The sequence below is a fragment of the Oryza glaberrima genome, chromosome 2 (genome assembly GCF_000147395.1).
Source record: "Oryza glaberrima chromosome 2, OglaRS2, whole genome shotgun sequence".
Lineage (NCBI taxonomy): Eukaryota > Viridiplantae > Streptophyta > Magnoliopsida > Poales > Poaceae > Oryza > Oryza glaberrima.
In genome coordinates, this window is record NC_068327.1 from 23,098,385 (window position 1) to 23,114,115 (window position 15,731).

General features: G+C 44.3%; 2 protein-coding genes and 2 pseudogenes across 2 annotated transcripts; 2 read left to right on the forward strand and 2 right to left on the reverse strand.

The window, feature by feature from the left end:
• The first annotated feature begins 173 nt into the window (after window positions 1–173).
• LOC127762599 (acetylajmalan esterase-like) lies at window positions 174–1,463 on the forward strand (annotated as a pseudogene).
• Window positions 1,464–1,498: 35 nt separating this feature from the next.
• Window positions 1,499–7,340, reverse strand: LOC127762233 (4-hydroxy-3-methylbut-2-en-1-yl diphosphate synthase (ferredoxin), chloroplastic). The gene is made up of 20 exons (XM_052286664.1): window positions 7,220–7,340; window positions 6,164–6,417; window positions 5,875–6,032; window positions 5,625–5,731; window positions 5,450–5,550; window positions 5,293–5,369; window positions 5,081–5,200; window positions 4,741–4,971; window positions 4,525–4,641; window positions 4,305–4,379; window positions 4,145–4,222; window positions 3,823–3,882; window positions 3,669–3,731; window positions 3,422–3,566; window positions 3,163–3,304; window positions 2,866–2,943; window positions 2,601–2,760; window positions 2,291–2,389; window positions 2,096–2,200; window positions 1,499–1,866 (listed from the first exon to the last, which is right to left on the reverse strand). Exons 2-20 carry the CDS (start codon window positions 6,378–6,380, stop codon window positions 1,765–1,767), a joined length of 2,235 nt encoding a protein of 744 aa, XP_052142624.1. The 5' UTR covers window positions 6,381–6,417; window positions 7,220–7,340; the 3' UTR covers window positions 1,499–1,764.
• A 3,425-nt stretch (window positions 7,341–10,765) lies between these two features.
• Window positions 10,766–12,631, reverse strand: LOC127762600 (acetylajmalan esterase-like; annotated as a pseudogene).
• Window positions 12,632–12,916: 285 nt separating this feature from the next.
• On the forward strand, window positions 12,917–15,295 carry LOC127761518 (uncharacterized). Its single transcript, XM_052285826.1, has 4 exons — window positions 12,917–13,157; window positions 13,295–13,367; window positions 14,800–14,889; window positions 15,012–15,295. Exons 1-4 carry the CDS (start codon window positions 12,996–12,998, stop codon window positions 15,074–15,076), a joined length of 390 nt encoding a protein of 129 aa, XP_052141786.1. The 5' UTR covers window positions 12,917–12,995; the 3' UTR covers window positions 15,077–15,295.
• The last annotated feature ends 436 nt before the right edge of the window (window positions 15,296–15,731 follow it).

The following is a 15,731-nucleotide window of genomic DNA, read 5'->3' on the forward strand; positions in this document are numbered from 1 at the left end:
GTGTTACGTTGATGCAATAAAAATCACCCTTTTTAAGTTATTGCAGCAATTGCGTATGCATCACTACTAAGAAACGACTTTTGGGGCGTTATTTTCGCAGGCCTTTAAGTACATAGAGTATTTGACCGCCTACAAAAATGTGTTTTGACGGTTTTTTTTAAGTAGTGCATGATCATCTCGTCGATTCACCTGTATCACTGTATGTATGGTTAATTTGGGTTTCGGAGTTGGACTATGTCTCAGCTTAAATCGTTTCCGATCGAATTCCACACCGCGCGCGCGCCATGCCACAACAACTGTTGCGTCGCACCCACTTGCACTTGCACCGAGCGCCATGGCGAGTAGGCCGGTTCATCCACTCCTCGTCGCGTTCTTGGCGCTGCTCCTCGTCGGCACTTGCCAGGCAAGGCCGGCTCCGGGGAAGGCCGCGTCGTCGTCGTCATCGGAGGCGAAGGGGGCGGTGGTGGACGGCATCACGGACATCTACAACTTCGGGGACTCCATCTCGGACACCGGCAACTTCCTCGCCTTGATGGAGCACACCGTGGCGCCTCCCTACGTACGGCGCGGCCATCGGCAGCGCCACGGGGCAGTGCTCCGACGACGGGTACCTCATGATCGACTACCTCGCCAACGACCTAGGGCTGCCGCTGCTCAATCCGTACATCGACAAGGGCGCCGACTTCTCCTACGGTGTCAACTTCGCCGTCACCGGCGCCACCGCCCTCGACGCGGCGGCCCTCGCGAGGATCGGTGTTACCGCGCCGCGCACCAACAACTCCCCCACTGGAGCTGGACGCTCAGAGAGAGCTGTTGGTGTGCGAACGGAATTACTGGCGCTGACGGTGGAAGGATGGGAGTGTCACGGAACGAAGAAAATATCGCGTCCAAATGGTATATTATGAAAGTAGTGCGAATTGAGTGGTCAATCCTGAAAACGGTGCATATTCGATGGCATATTCTGAAAATTCTTGAGCGAGAGAAGCTGGCGCGAGCTTGCTGGTGATGGTGGGAGAGATCGCCGCGAACAGGCCGCGAACAGGAGGTCGTAGCGCCGCGCGGACGTCGGGCGCATGATGACCGGCGTGGTGGAGTCGGTGGTGCTCGTACCGGAGGTGGTCGTACCCGGAGGCCACGATCGCGTACGCCGACTACTCCGGCGCGTACGTGCGGATGCTGGAGGGCGCGCGCGACACGGGGTTCGACGGCGTGGCGCTGACCAAGGCGTGCTGCGGCGGGAAGTACAACTTCGAGATGGAGCGGATGTGCGGCGCGGGCGGGACGGCGGTGTGCGCGAGGCCCGAGGAGCGGATCAGCTGGGATGGCGTGGCGTCCACCTGACTCAGCGCGCGTACAGCGTCATGGCCGAGCTTCTCTACCACAAGGGCTTCGCGTCTCTTGCACCCGTCAAGTTCCCGAACCAGTAGATCGTCTGGTATTTGCAAGTAGTGAAAATAATGTAAGCTGTGACATTTTTTGACGAAGATGTAACCCATGATTTAGTCATATCATGTGTTCCTTTTTTTTTTCAATTGGTACAAAAAATAGCAGTATCAATTCTTTTTCACTGATTTCAGGACGCTTCTAATTTGGATTTGCCGATGCTTCACGAGGGTGTTACAAAGTTGCAGCCACCCCTATTCCTACTTTATTTCTAAACTGATGTACAGAACGTGTATTTATGTACTCCGTGGATATAATACAATGTGCCTCAGCTACAACATTGTTTATGGAGGAGTACATATATGAACTACATGCTACGGCCTACTCCTCAACAGGAGGATCCACCCAACGGCCATGGTCCTTGATTAACTGAATCAAGGCGTCAGTGGCCCCCTCCATTGCAATGCCCCGTTGCACGACGGTCTGCACCCAAAACAAGTAGAACTTGTGTTAATGGAAGGAAAATGGCAGCTCTAAGTTTTTGTTTCAGCTCAAAGAGCATATATATGCCATGCAGTTAACATCCCTACTGTTGATTGTGTTTGCATGATCATGTACAAATATTGACTTGCAGCTATGTTCAACGATATACCGTGATTTCCATTATTCCATTTGATATGATTCAACTTCCACAAGTATAGGAAAAGGTTACCTTGCCAACATAAAGGTCGATCTTCCCAGGAGCACCTCCAACGTATCCGAAATCAGCATCGGCCATCTCCCCTGGCCCATTGACAATGCAACCCATGATAGCAATCTGCCAGGCAAATGTAGACATGATTAGCCATCAGGCTAGCTAATATGCGATTGAAAACAAGGGAGGCAGAAGGTCTGTAAGAGAGTTTACAGAGACGCCTGGCAGATGAGAGGTCTTCTCTCTAATCTGAGCACTGACTTCTTGGAGGTCAAAGAGTGTCCGCCCACAAGAAGGACAAGAGACATATTCCTGCAGCATTAATTAACGGTCAGAAATCGCCAAAAGAATGTTCTGCTTCACAAGAGAGAATTGCCTAAAGTTATTTATCCTCTTCGGTAGGCTATAAGGTTCATTTACTGTTAAAAGTGCAATTTTGCACTTCTTCATGATATCTCACAAGTTAAAGGTTGACGTTGTTCATGGGATCTACACTCTAACAGAGAAGAATTCATCAGCTTACCGTTTTTGTGTTGCGCATCCTGCAGCCCTGTAACAAGTTGAAGGATGTGTCCCTCAAAAACTCAAATTCCTGGTCAGCAGCTTCAAGAAGTACACCATCACCAAGACCATCAACTAGAAGAGCACCAACATTTGCCCCAGCACCAATAACAAGGTCATCTCTGCATATAATTTAACTCAAATAAGCACAAGAGAATAAAGGTACAGTAATTTCAAGGGGTAAGGATGGGCGGTCAATGCATCTCTTAATAAGCACTTCATAGTACCTGTTCACGCTTTTGGGGAATTCTATGTGATGGATTACAGGGAAGTTCAAACCGTTGGTTTCTAAGTACTCAAATAACCTGCAAAACATTATTGAAAAAAATAAAATTTTAGGTAAAGAGAAGTACAGAACAATGGAAAACCAGGTGGAAACATTGGTCTGTATGTCAGTTTTCTGCAGAGTCAAATCCATTTTCATTTTTCATGCTTAATGTGTAACTTAGAATTGACTATTGGTTCATCCCAACAAATGGTAATAATGGAGGGAGTGTATTAACTGGCCTACTGTGTTCACTTACCTCCTAGCAGCGTGTACTCTGCCAGTCTTCTCTTCACCATAAGGAACACTGTGCAGTAACATTGTTATATCATCAACACCCTTAAGAAGATCTAGCTGTTCATATGATTCATCTCCACGAAGGGTGACAGCCAATCTAGTGCCTACATAAAAAAAAAGATTCATCAATAAAACAGACTAAGCAAAATGTTAAAATACAGAAAATGACATAAACACAATTCACAAAACAACAAAGATCATTATCAAATTCAAATGTCTACCTTCTGGCAAAAGTTTGTGTGCACCGCTTGACAGTTCATCCACATTGACAAGAGCAATTGCATGTGGGAGTGGCTTTGTCAGTTGCTCTGATAAGGGAGTCAACACACCCATGCTGATGTCAACTAATCTTTTGAGTGCAAGCCTCTGTACCATTTTACAGATTTCAACACAAAAATTTTAAAGGAATAGAATGTTAGTATAAGCTTGTGATTTGTGAAAAGAACAAATAATGTTGAAGGAACTCACAGCTTGAGCATCTTCTACAGGTGGGAGCTCCCTCAAAAGAATAGAATCTACAGTTGCCAGATCCTGATATTCATAGAAAAATTAACATCAGTTTAGACTGAAGTACCAATAAAGTTTAGTTGTTTGCTAGAATGTACAGCTATAAGGATCAGACCTTGAAAGGCATGCCAACCACAAGCTTTGCAGCAAGAGACCTATAAAGGAGCTCAGGAGCCTGAAAAATAAGAGAGCCTTCCATCATTACAAAATGCATCAATTGATTTGATTCAGATAGAAAAAAATCAATGCCTTCTTTTTGCTATTGCTATTCTCACTATGTACTATGAACTATGCATAGAATGCATGGAACATGGCTACTGAAAATATCACGTTGTAGAATTGTATATTACAAAATAGACTATTGTCTTGAAATATATTTTGGTAAAGTTACACAAGATCAACACATTGCACAAAAGGGTAACAAATATGTGAGTTACCTTCAACTGATCCAAGGAAACTGACATCAAAACAGAGCCATCACGGTGCAAGACCCCTCTGTAGTCTACTTCCTCACCCTGTCATAAGTGCAACTAATAAGAAATCTAGCACTATTGTTTTTATGATAACTATGGACTATAGGAGTTATTTTGAACTAACCTCCTTTTGTAAAGGCAACTGACCACTTCTACGCTGGAAATCAAAATAGCGCCTGTGCTTTTCTTCAAAAGGAGCCTGAGAACATATAATGTATATAAATAGAAATTCTTAAAAGAACAAATAGAACAAAACACTACTAAAAATAGTCAAAATTAATGTGTGGCATTGGCAGCTAAACAAGAGAAAAGTGTAAAACTAGAGAAAGGTAATAAATAGTTACCACTCCTATTTGAAGGTCTGCGGCATGTGTGCCAAGATTTGCCAATCTCCGGCAAGGATCAATCTCTTCTTCAGGTGGTTCCGTGAGGGAGACACGGATTGTATCGCCCAAGCCATCCTGTAAGACAACAAAAGGAAGACATAAGGCATGCTTACCCTTTGCAGATGGAAAGATATGATATATGCAATATAATACACAAAGTAAAAATGCAATTACCATCAGAAGTGTTCCAATGCCAATGGCAGACTTCATCCTCCCATCTTCACCCTCTCCAGCTTCTGTAACTCCCAAGTGCAAAGGATAATCCCACCCTAGGTTATACATTTCTGCTACAAGCAAGCGATATGCTTGGACCATGATAACAGGGTTACTTGCTTTCATTGAAAACACAAAGTTATGGAAGTCCAGCTTCCGACAGATCCTGGCAAATTCCAAAGCAGACTCAACCTGAAATTATTTGTAGAACATGTCATTCATCTATCAAAACGATCATTAATTGAAGACATCCATGAAACGAAAAGTTATTTGAATGAAATCCCCAGAAAGGAAATAATACCATTCCGCGTGGAGAATCACCATAGTAACTCATTATGCGGTCAGACAGACTTCCATGATTTGTTCCTATACGCATTGCTCTTCCATACTGCTTGCATTTCTCAACCAACGGGGAGAAGACCTGAAATGATATGGAAGTGGCTATGCAAGTAAGGAAACATACTGCACATTCTTACTGACTAAATTAACACTAAAGAGTGAGATATTTGGAACCTTCTCGATATGCTCAAGCTCTTTTTGATAATCATCTTCAGTATATTCAAGCTGCTCAAATTGGGCACGGCGATCAGCTGCAAGTAGAGTTCTCAGCATATGCACAGATTTGATAAGATATTGACACTAAAATGATACACATCATTATTTCACTCACCAAAATTCCCTGGGTTGACACGAATTTTGTCAAAGCATTCAGCCACTCTTAAAGCAACTGTCGGGGCAAAATGAATATCAGCCACTAGGGGGATGTTGTAACTGTTGAAATGCAAAAGCAAGATGAGAATTCATTCATGAAAACTCACTGAATCTGGAAAAATGATGACTCTTACTTCTTCTGAACAAGAGTGTTCTTAATCTCAAAGCAGGCATCAGCTTCCTTTCTACCCTGGACTGTTATTCTAACAAAATCAGCCCCTTTATCTGCTATCCTCATAACCTGGACCAGTGCTATACTTCGTTATTTCACTAGTCATGAAACATAGAACATCTAAAAGAACACATGATTAATGCATGCCCAGCATTCAACTATTCAAGCATAGAACTAAAAACTAAAACATAGAACTTCAAATAGGAGTGTACCTCCTCTACGGTTTTAGCAACATCCTTGGTATCCGAGGTGGTCATAGTCTGAATCCTAATGGGATGATCACTGCCAAGTGGCACATTCCCAACCATCACAGTGCGGGTTTTTCTCCTCCTTGTCTCATATATAGATTCACAATACTTTTGCCTGGGAACTAAAGAATAACAAAAGGGCAAAAGACATGCTGTCAGATTCTTTACAGAAAAAATGTTCATTCAGTTAAAAGCACTAAGAACAACTAACACGAATATACATGCAAGGTGAACAACAGCCGGCGAGTTATACCTAAAAGTGGGCTTCCTTCTGAAGATGGCTCGAGCTCCATGGTATCAGAACCGGTACTTGAGCTCTTGGCCACAAGCACCCTGCCTCTTGATGAGCCCACCCTTAGAGTAGCAGGAACCGACAAGATCTTAGCAAAGTCGACGCTCCTCGTGAAGCCGATGCCACCATCACGGACCCTGACATGTGGGAGCGGCGCTGGTGCCACTCCGGTGGCCATGGCTATCTCGAAGCACCAACTTCTGGGTTAGGCAATCCTACAAACAGGTGCATGGCAATGGTAGAGATGAGCACAGGGTCATCTTTGTGGGTTTTAATGGACAGAAATGGAATATTCCCTTATTGCTTCCAGTCCAACAACAGGACAACCATGGTGTGTAGTTATTGAAAATTAACTATTTCACAATTCGTACAAAATACTGACATATCAACAATTAGCAAATTTAATAACTTTACTTTGCTAATAATAAGAGAGGTTGGTAGGACAGCATGAAGCAACTGATGCTTCTACTACAATTCCAAAGAAAATCAAAGTATAGCACCAATCAATAAGCCTGGTCTTTTAAATAGCATTTCCACTTAGAAATTGAACATGCTTGCAGAAAATTGAGATAAATATTTTTTTTAAAAAAAACTGATTCGTGTATCCTTCCGGCTAAGAACAAAGGGAGAAATAAGATGGCATGAACTCTTGATAGCTCAAAAAAAACTAAGAAAAATTAAGAAAAATCCCTCCTAATCCATAGATAATGCTCTCTAAGTTGATCAAATCCTGAATTTTCGCAGCCAATCTCAAGAGCTCTACAGCCCTCTGAATCATAAAAACCCAAACCTTCTAATTCCCAAGCAGAAGCACGAATTCCAGCAGCTCCCCCGCAGCAATTAGCACCGACAACGCCAGCTCCCCCGCTAGAATTACAGCAAATAAACCAAGCACGAATTGCGCCCAACCAACCACCACAGGAGGATCCACCCGATCGGCGTCCCCCCAACACACAAACACACACACATACACAAAGCTACTAGAAATCTCAGGAAGTAGAGATAAGGCTCCCCAACCTCGCAGCTCCCCTCCGGCGACCGCGACGAGATCAGCAGCGGCGAGGCGATGCGATGCGGGGATGGAGACAGAGTGCGAGAGCTCGCGAGCTCGGCGAAGAGGACGACGAACTGGCGAGCGAGTGGTGGGCTTTCTACCGGATTAGCCCATTTATCCCCAAAGGCCGGCGCCCCCGCACCGCGCGGCGCGTCGTGTGGACTCGGTGCACGAGCACCGCGTTGCCGTGGGCAGTGGCTGCGTGTGGGGTCCAAGAGATGAGGTGTTGGTGGACCGGGTGCATGGAAGGGGAAGGCTGACGGCGTGGGGTTGGAGGTGTGGAAGTGGGGTTCCGGGCACTCCCCGCCATGATTTAATCGTGCCCGTCGTTTTCCCATGCGCTTCGTAATTCCATTATTATTTTGTTTTGTTTTTATTTTATTTTTTGTTAGTTCACGATGGAGAGAGGCTGTTTTGTTCGTTTATTATTTCTGCCATTTGTTTTTCGTGGCCGGCATGGGATTGTATTGTACCATGAAAAAAAATAGTTTAATCTGGTGCGAGAGATGGTGCTTGAGCCAGATAAAATTGTCTGATTGTTCCGTATTGTTACTGGCTAGAGGAGAAACTTCACGAATATTCATGGGTCATCGAAGGATGATTTTTCCTTGATTTGTTGGATAATTCGAATATTTTACTGAGAAAACAAAAGGATAAATTTGGTCTTATTTAAGACCCAAAGTTCTTTCACGGCAGTTAAGGGGGTGGAATGGGACTATCTAAGAATCTGGTGACGGTTTTTTTAGGAAAAATATTTTGTAACTATAGTGTAAGTTGTGTGTAAGTTGTATGTAGTTATATTATAATTGCTATGTGAAGTATATTGTAATTAAGGTGTAATTTTAGTTTTAATTTAAAATCAGCTGATAATGCCATTTTTAAAGTATTTGTAATGATAAAATAAATGATAATTATATTTTGTAATAAGATAAATCATAAAACGTATGCCCGAAAGTCAAGATGCTAAACAACAAAAACCATAGGGAGTGCAGTACTATTTATTGAAGAAATAAAAAGGATATTAACATTCTTTAGAAATAAAAGAAACTTGATGTTGTTTAATAAGGGGAGAAAAGGACATCATTTAGTTCATTACATTTCAACATTTCTTCCATGCATGTACTTTCGATGTTTGATCGTGACTTTGACAAGGAGATCGATCTTAATTAGCTAGTGCAGCTTGAAACAAAGCTACCTGCCCAAACATACACACACATCGTCGTCAAACCTCATGTTCAATGCCAGAGGGGAGTGTGGTTTGAGCGGCTGACTTGTTGTGGAGCAAGGCATCCGCGCGCGACGGCCGCCGAAGACCATAATCACCTTCTGGTCCGGTGGCATGGTATGACGGGTAGATGACAATATTGAGACGATGGCCAGTTCAGTCACACCACATGTGTTGACCTGGAGCAAAGCAGATGGCACGTTTCCCTGAGACAACCGTCTCCATGTGGGCGGAAGTTCTCCCACACATGTTTTGGGTCGTGGGAACTTTGGGAGCGTTGAAAGGTAGGCATAAAAACCGTGGTGGAAATTTTCGACCCATCAATCTAGTGTTTTCGTAACAGTTATACTGTTTTCGTTTCTAGTTATATATAAAATCGACTCGTGTTGTTTTAATTTTCTGGTATATTGATGTCGTCATTGAATAGTTAAACTGATAAATAGGGAAAATTCTTGACGAACCGGTAACCGTTTCCAATCTTTTTACCTTAGATAAATGTGCAACCTCATGTGAATTTAAATGTGTGCTAGCCGTTATGAAACTGGTTCGGATAGTTTCCGTCCGTCTGAACCATTTTTCGGATTCGGATGGTTTCGGTCGGAATTATCCAGAAATTCTCGGATTCGGAAACGAATTTGGATATTTTTTTCTCGGAAACGAAAATAAATACAGTAAGGGTACTATCCATTGGAATCGGAAAACGGTCAAAAACTATCTGAAATTTTTTTCGGATATCCGCAGATATTGAGCAAATTTTATAAAAAACATGTATATATACATAATTTTTTCATACGGAATCAGATGAAGGCAAACTTTATATCAACATTGTAGAGCTCGATGAGATCTACAGCTTTATTATTGACTATTTTATTATTTAAGGTCATTTAAGGGTCTAAATATTTATTATAATATACCATATTAATTTTTACAAAATCTCAGATCTACAATTCAAACGACATCTGATGGAGATGTGTTCCATATCAAAGTTGTAGAGCTCAACAGGATCTACCACTTTGTAGTTTATAACATTTGTATTTGAAAGCATTTAAAGTATAATACAGACATTACAAGTTTCGAAGATGTGAAGTAAAATAAATAACATCTCCAATTTATGCAATGGTAAGTAAGTTATACATCTAGTAAAAGGTCTTGAAATAGAAAATGATAATCATATTTGCATATGGATCTCTTAGAGGAACAGCCATGAAAATCGATTTTCACATACGGTTGTGGAACCGTCTATAAAATTAACGATATAAATGTTGGAGATATTTAACTAAAATAATAAGCGATATCTCTTTCTTAATCAAGAAACTCAATTTGAGGGGTTTTTATATACTGGTAAATATTCGCTACCGTATTCGTTCCGTCTCATATTCGCTCCATATCTGTATTCGATAATATTCGATTTTATTTCCGTATCCGAGTTTTCGATTCCGATTCCGATTCCGAAAAAAAATGAAAACGAATATGGTAAAGCTAGTTTTCATCCGTTTTCGATCCGTTTTCATCCCTTGTGCTAGAGCATACTTATGTGGGTGTAGGTATGACATATGTCTTCCCCTTCATTCTCGCTAAGCTAGGAATCATTCTTGTTCCCGATTTCCGTCTCTTGAGACTTGAGCGCGAGACTCCCACACTAGAGAAGAGCGAGCGGGAGGGCGGTGTCAGATGGCGTGATCTTAAATCGAGCGATCTGATGAGGTGCGGGTAGAGGAATCTAATTTCTGTTGTTAGGGGGGCATTTTTTTATTCTAGGGAATTAAATTTATGCTGTCTATTGAAAATAAGTATATTTTTAATCCTTAAATTCTCATTAGAGAATAAAAGGCAGATTTAGGAAGAGACTTTCAGGCAACTCTTGGCCATGCTCTTAGAGTGTCAAATACAGGAATGTATAATAATACTTAACCAAACAATATTATTAGAGTCATTTTATAGCAAAAATGAAAAAGTCAATTACCCAACTTTCTCCGATCCAGTCTATGAAGTCCAACAAACCCAATACGACAGCCCAATGTATTACAGATTGAGTTGGGCCGCAAGCCCGCAAACCAAAACCATACTGTGAGGTTGTCAGTGCACGACGCGAAGGAAGCAGAGAAAGGTCAGGGCACATATGGTTGGGACCGCCTATGCATCACTCGGGTGAGATTTTTTCTTCCGATGAGAAATCACGCGACAAACGTTTAGCAAAATCGCATATGGTTTTATTTATAAATCAAAACGGCTCAAACTTGAGTAGTTTTGATCAGAAAAAACGCGCAAGCCATGCAACACCGCCTCACGCGCGCGCGCTGTTCGTGAAATTTATCGGAGGCGGGTGCACGAGGCCACGGCGGAACAGCAGCTCGGCCATGACGCCGTACGCGCGCTGCGTCAGGTGGACGCCGTCCCAGCTCACGTACCTCCCCGGGTCCGCGCACGCCGCCGTCCCCGGCGCGCCGCACATCGCGCGCACGTCGAACCCGTACGCGCCCCCGCCGCCCTTGCCGCCGGCGCCGGCGCCGCAGCACGCCCTGAACACGCGCCGCTCGTCGAAGCCGAGCGCCGCGGCCCCGTCCAGCGTCGCGGCGTACGCGGCGGAGTAGTCCGCGTACGCGACCACTGCGGCGCCCCGGTACGCGCGCCGCAGCTCCCCGACGGCGCGGCGCAGCCACGCGTTGTGCAGCGCCGCGAAGAGGTTGAGCGCGACGAGGCATCCGCGGGCGTCGTACGCCGCCCGGTCCGTCGCGTTCAGCGCGCTCATGTAGCTCGGCACGCAACCCAGCGGGAGGTTGCCCGGGATCACCAGTTCACCACCCGCGTCGCGCCCATGTCGAGCACCTCCTGTGTCACAAAACCCACAAAAAATAATTTAGTTCTTGATTAATTACTTTGTAGCCAGGATTATTATTTTAAAAAAAAGGTCCCAAAAATTAATGGAAAAGAATGGTGTGTACCTTGGCTGCGCTGGCTATGGACTGCACGACTTCCGGTACAAGATCGACGGCCGTGGCAACGCTTTCGATCATGCGTGTGACGTTGCCGAGGCTGTATCCACCGTCCATCGGCCAGGTCTGGAGGAAGGCGTAGTTGTAGTCGTTTCCTCCGATCTCTCCCAGCATAACCAGTGACTTCGACAGCTTTTCACGGATCTCTGCAAAGCAATGCTCACACAAAAGAACTTTTTTCTTTCAGAAAAAAGTACATATATAACACAAGATTTCTCTATATGAAAGTCATTCTAGCACTGAAAAGCTGTACATTAGCTTAATTATTTGTGAGATACATCATTGCTGACTGGCACTGATCAGGCACCGGTCGAAATTAAGCTGAAATGCGTTTCAGTTTGTTCGTTCACCTTGAGGAGAACTAGTTGTGGAGTTCATGAATTCCTTGAACCATCTGAGCTGCACGTATATATCCGGTTGAAGTAGTACCCCAAAGTCCTGAGTTCAAATCTTTTATGGAGCGAATTTCAGATTGAATTGTTTGCGGGGCTAAGTTATCTACTTCAATAACCGTATATATCCAGTTGGATGTAGAGGCCGGGTAAAAAATACCCTTCTCTAAAAAAAAATCTGAGCTGCACGTCGAGGGGGCTGTTGGTGTGGGGGACGGTGATCCCCCTGGCGGCGAGCGCCGTCGTGTTGAGCGCGGTGGCGCCGGCGACGGCGAAGTTGACGCCGTGGGCGAAGTCCGCGCCCTCGTCGAGGTACGGGTTGAGCAGAGGGAGGCCAAGATCTCTAGCTGCACATCGATCGATCATATCCACAATTTAATCCGAAACAAAAACGCATATATATATAACGTAATATTGTTTCTTCCATTTTTCAGACGGAAGAGAGAGAGAAATTAAACTGATGACGTCACCGAGGAAGTCGATGATGAGGTAGCCGTCGGAGCACCGGCCGGTGGCGCGGCCGACGGTGACGCCGTAGGGAAGCCTCGTGGTGTACCGGAGCAGCCCGCCGGTGGCGCCTTGCCTGGCGAGGTTGCCGGTGTCCGACAGCGAGTCGCCGAGGTTGTAGATGGCCGTAATGCCGTCAACTACTACCGTACGTGTCGCCGTGGACGCCGCCGACGCCGCCGGCGATGTCGTCGGCGGCGCTGATCCGAGGCATGAGCCGGCGAACAGGAGCACTGTCACGAGCGGAACAAGAGCCATGGCCGCGCGCGCTAGGTTGCCACAGGGTACAGGTCGCTACTTTGAATTATTTTCCCACGCTAATTAAAGTAGGCTCGATGCGAAACGTGGCCGGTTTTTTTCGTTACGAAACTCAGCTCTTCCGTAGGGAAACCTACGCGACAGCATTAATGCATTAATCGAGTTGCTTGCACGAATCTCCAAGTGAGGGAGGGGTTACGCGTTAGGCGCTGCCACGTGTATCGATCGGCACGAATCTCCAGGCAGTCGGCGAGGGTTAAGGTTTGGGGGCGGAAGGGTTCGCTCGTCTCCTCGTTTTTGCGGCGGCGCCCCCGAGCGAAGCAGCCGAGCACCCACCCGCCGCCGCCGCCGCCGTCGCCGAGCCATGGCCAAGTTCAACGTGGTGCAGAAGAACAGGCGCGAGTGGAAGCAGGACCGCAAGCGCCAGGCCCATGGCGACCCCAAGACCGGCAAGCTCAAGCAGCGCACGGCGCCCGTCTCCGTCTCCGGCAAGCGCCAGCGCAAGCTCCTGCGCCGCCTCAGCCGGGTACGCTTGGTTACCCCCCCCCCCCCCACATCTTTCCCCCTACTCGTGTCCTTCTCGCGGCGCAGCGGCATGCTTTGTGGTAGTCGTGGGGATTTCTTATTTTCTTTGTTCTTATTTGGTGGGATCTGGTGTTGCAGGAGCAGAAGGAGGCTGTGATGGCCAAGGCGCTGGAGAACAACATGGGCGACGTCGAGATGGTATCTGCGGAAGGTGCGTTTGCGATGGTCATTGCTGATTTAATTCGTTTGAAACTTGCAAGTGATTGTGAATTGCTCCACGTTCTGTACTTCTATTACACTGAATTGTGATGCTTGTTGTACAATTGGGAATTAGCTCTATTGTTGTGCAGTGATTCCATGCAATTTTACAGTAATATTGGTTATGTTGGTCATGGTTGCGACTTGCAGTGATGTCTTCTTTTATGCTCATTTTGATTATTTTGGGCCCAGTTGCAATATGGCACCATTTGTAGTCATAATTTCCACCTCTTGTTGGTGGAAGACTGACAACTAATGTAGGCAAAAAAACTTTATGCTTGTAGTTACAGAGGTTGGAACAGCTGTTTTTCACTTAAATATAGTATTGCAGACGATGAAGATAAGGAAAGTCAGGTTGTTGCGTGACAGTGTGAGTGAATATGGTTTATTCACTAGATTTTCATGATGATGGATGGTTGTTTTTGTATGTGTTGATTCAGTGTATCAAGCAACACCATTCTGTTCTGTTACGATGAATGAATTTTACTGTTGTCTAGGTGCTCTAAGTTGTAATGTTGTGAAACTTACCAGGCTATCCTAGCTGTGTAGTAGTAATAATTTTTATTTGGCTGTATATTTACTGACTGCTATTTGGTTGAACGTCTGCTGTTAACACAAGGAACTTACCATTGTACCTCACGTGGTTAAACTAGTGTTTGAATAAATAAGGAAATATGCATTAACATTTTCTTGTTTGCATGAATTTTGGTCAATTGTTATACCCCTCTTGTTTATTTTTGGTGAGCTATAAGAAAAAATATATGAAATATTATGTTTGAGAATGACTTAGTGATGGTAAGCCAACCATCAAGGATTCTTGATAGTTAATCCTAAAGGCAGATGTCTGGAATAAATTTCAAATCACCGTTTTATATTTAGTTTGATTTGCCCCTTTTCTTGAGATTTGTTGGACCTTCTTTATGTGTGTGGGTTCCGAAGTTTATTTCCTCTGGATTATATTGCACTGGTGATTTGAGATGAGATTCTAGCATATGTTGCTCTTGGTGTTAGTACGTTTTATTCTAGGACGGCCATACAATCGTACACTCACACCTAACAACTTAGTCTAGCTAGCTGTCTGCTACTGCTACATGCGTATCCATTGTTTTGCATTGACACAAGGCAAAGTTATGATAGGGTTCTCAGGTTGTTCCATACTAGGAAGCAAGTGTGAGTCAGCATGACTAGAGTTATTAGTCCTAAGTTGACCATGTTATGCAGGGTATTCTGTTACCATGTGTTTCTTCACTACTACTGCCATGTTATCTGGATGTGCTGTTTACATAATGATTTCGTTGCCTTGTCCTCTGTTTAGGCAACCACATGTTTATTTTTATAAGTATCTGGTGCTAAATGTGACACCTGATTTTGTGTTTTTTGAACAGGCTCTTCAGAAGCTGCAAAGGACAAGTCACAACTGAAGTTTAATGTGAAAAAGAACTCAAGAGTACAGATCAAAAGATTAAAGGGCAAAGGTGAGTTATTCGTGTTTGATTGACCTGATATTTTCTTCATAGGAGTTGATCACTCTGTTTACTTATATTTAGCTTTTGTCCTGTTAGAAGATCCATTAAAGCTTTGTTGTTTCATTCTTCAGGCAGAAAGAAAGCCAAGAATGCAAAGCCGCCGACAAAGGACAAAGTTGACGCCATGGTGGAGTGACTGGATGTGGTTGATAACACTCAGCTTCTACATTGTTGAAGGGATCCGCAAGGATTGAAAATACCATGAGCTATCAAAGCATCTTTACTGTCTTAATGTTTAGTACAAGCTAGTTAGCTTTCTAGTCAATTTATCCTACTAAATACGATGATCAAGACCTGAGAGGTTAAATGCATGGTTTTTGGAATATTTGTATGAAAGCCTGATTTGCATGGTTTCTGCGTATTTAGTCGTCACATCCTGTCTGCACTTCCTTTCACGTTGGACACAATTTTGATCGATCAATCAAGCAAATCATCTGACTCGCACCAGCAGGCAGCAGGGCCGAGCTCATATTCCAATTATTACATTTTCGACTCCAGTAATTACTATTTGCTAAAGGCTCGTCTTGGCTAGCTCAGGATTTAAAAAAGGGAACACACTGCATTGAGTGTTTGAGACCATGCTAAACTCTTACGCAAAGCTATTATCACAATTCATATTGGAGTGAACGTACCATCCAGTGGCAGTCAAGCAGAATTCGGTGGCACGGTATATGCTCTGAAGTCTGAACTGCTACAATCTTACAATACTGATTGGAAGCTGAAAAATTCAGCTCGTTTTCCCTGCCTGTGCAGTCGCAGAAGTCTTTCAATATTTTGTGGAGAACAGGAGT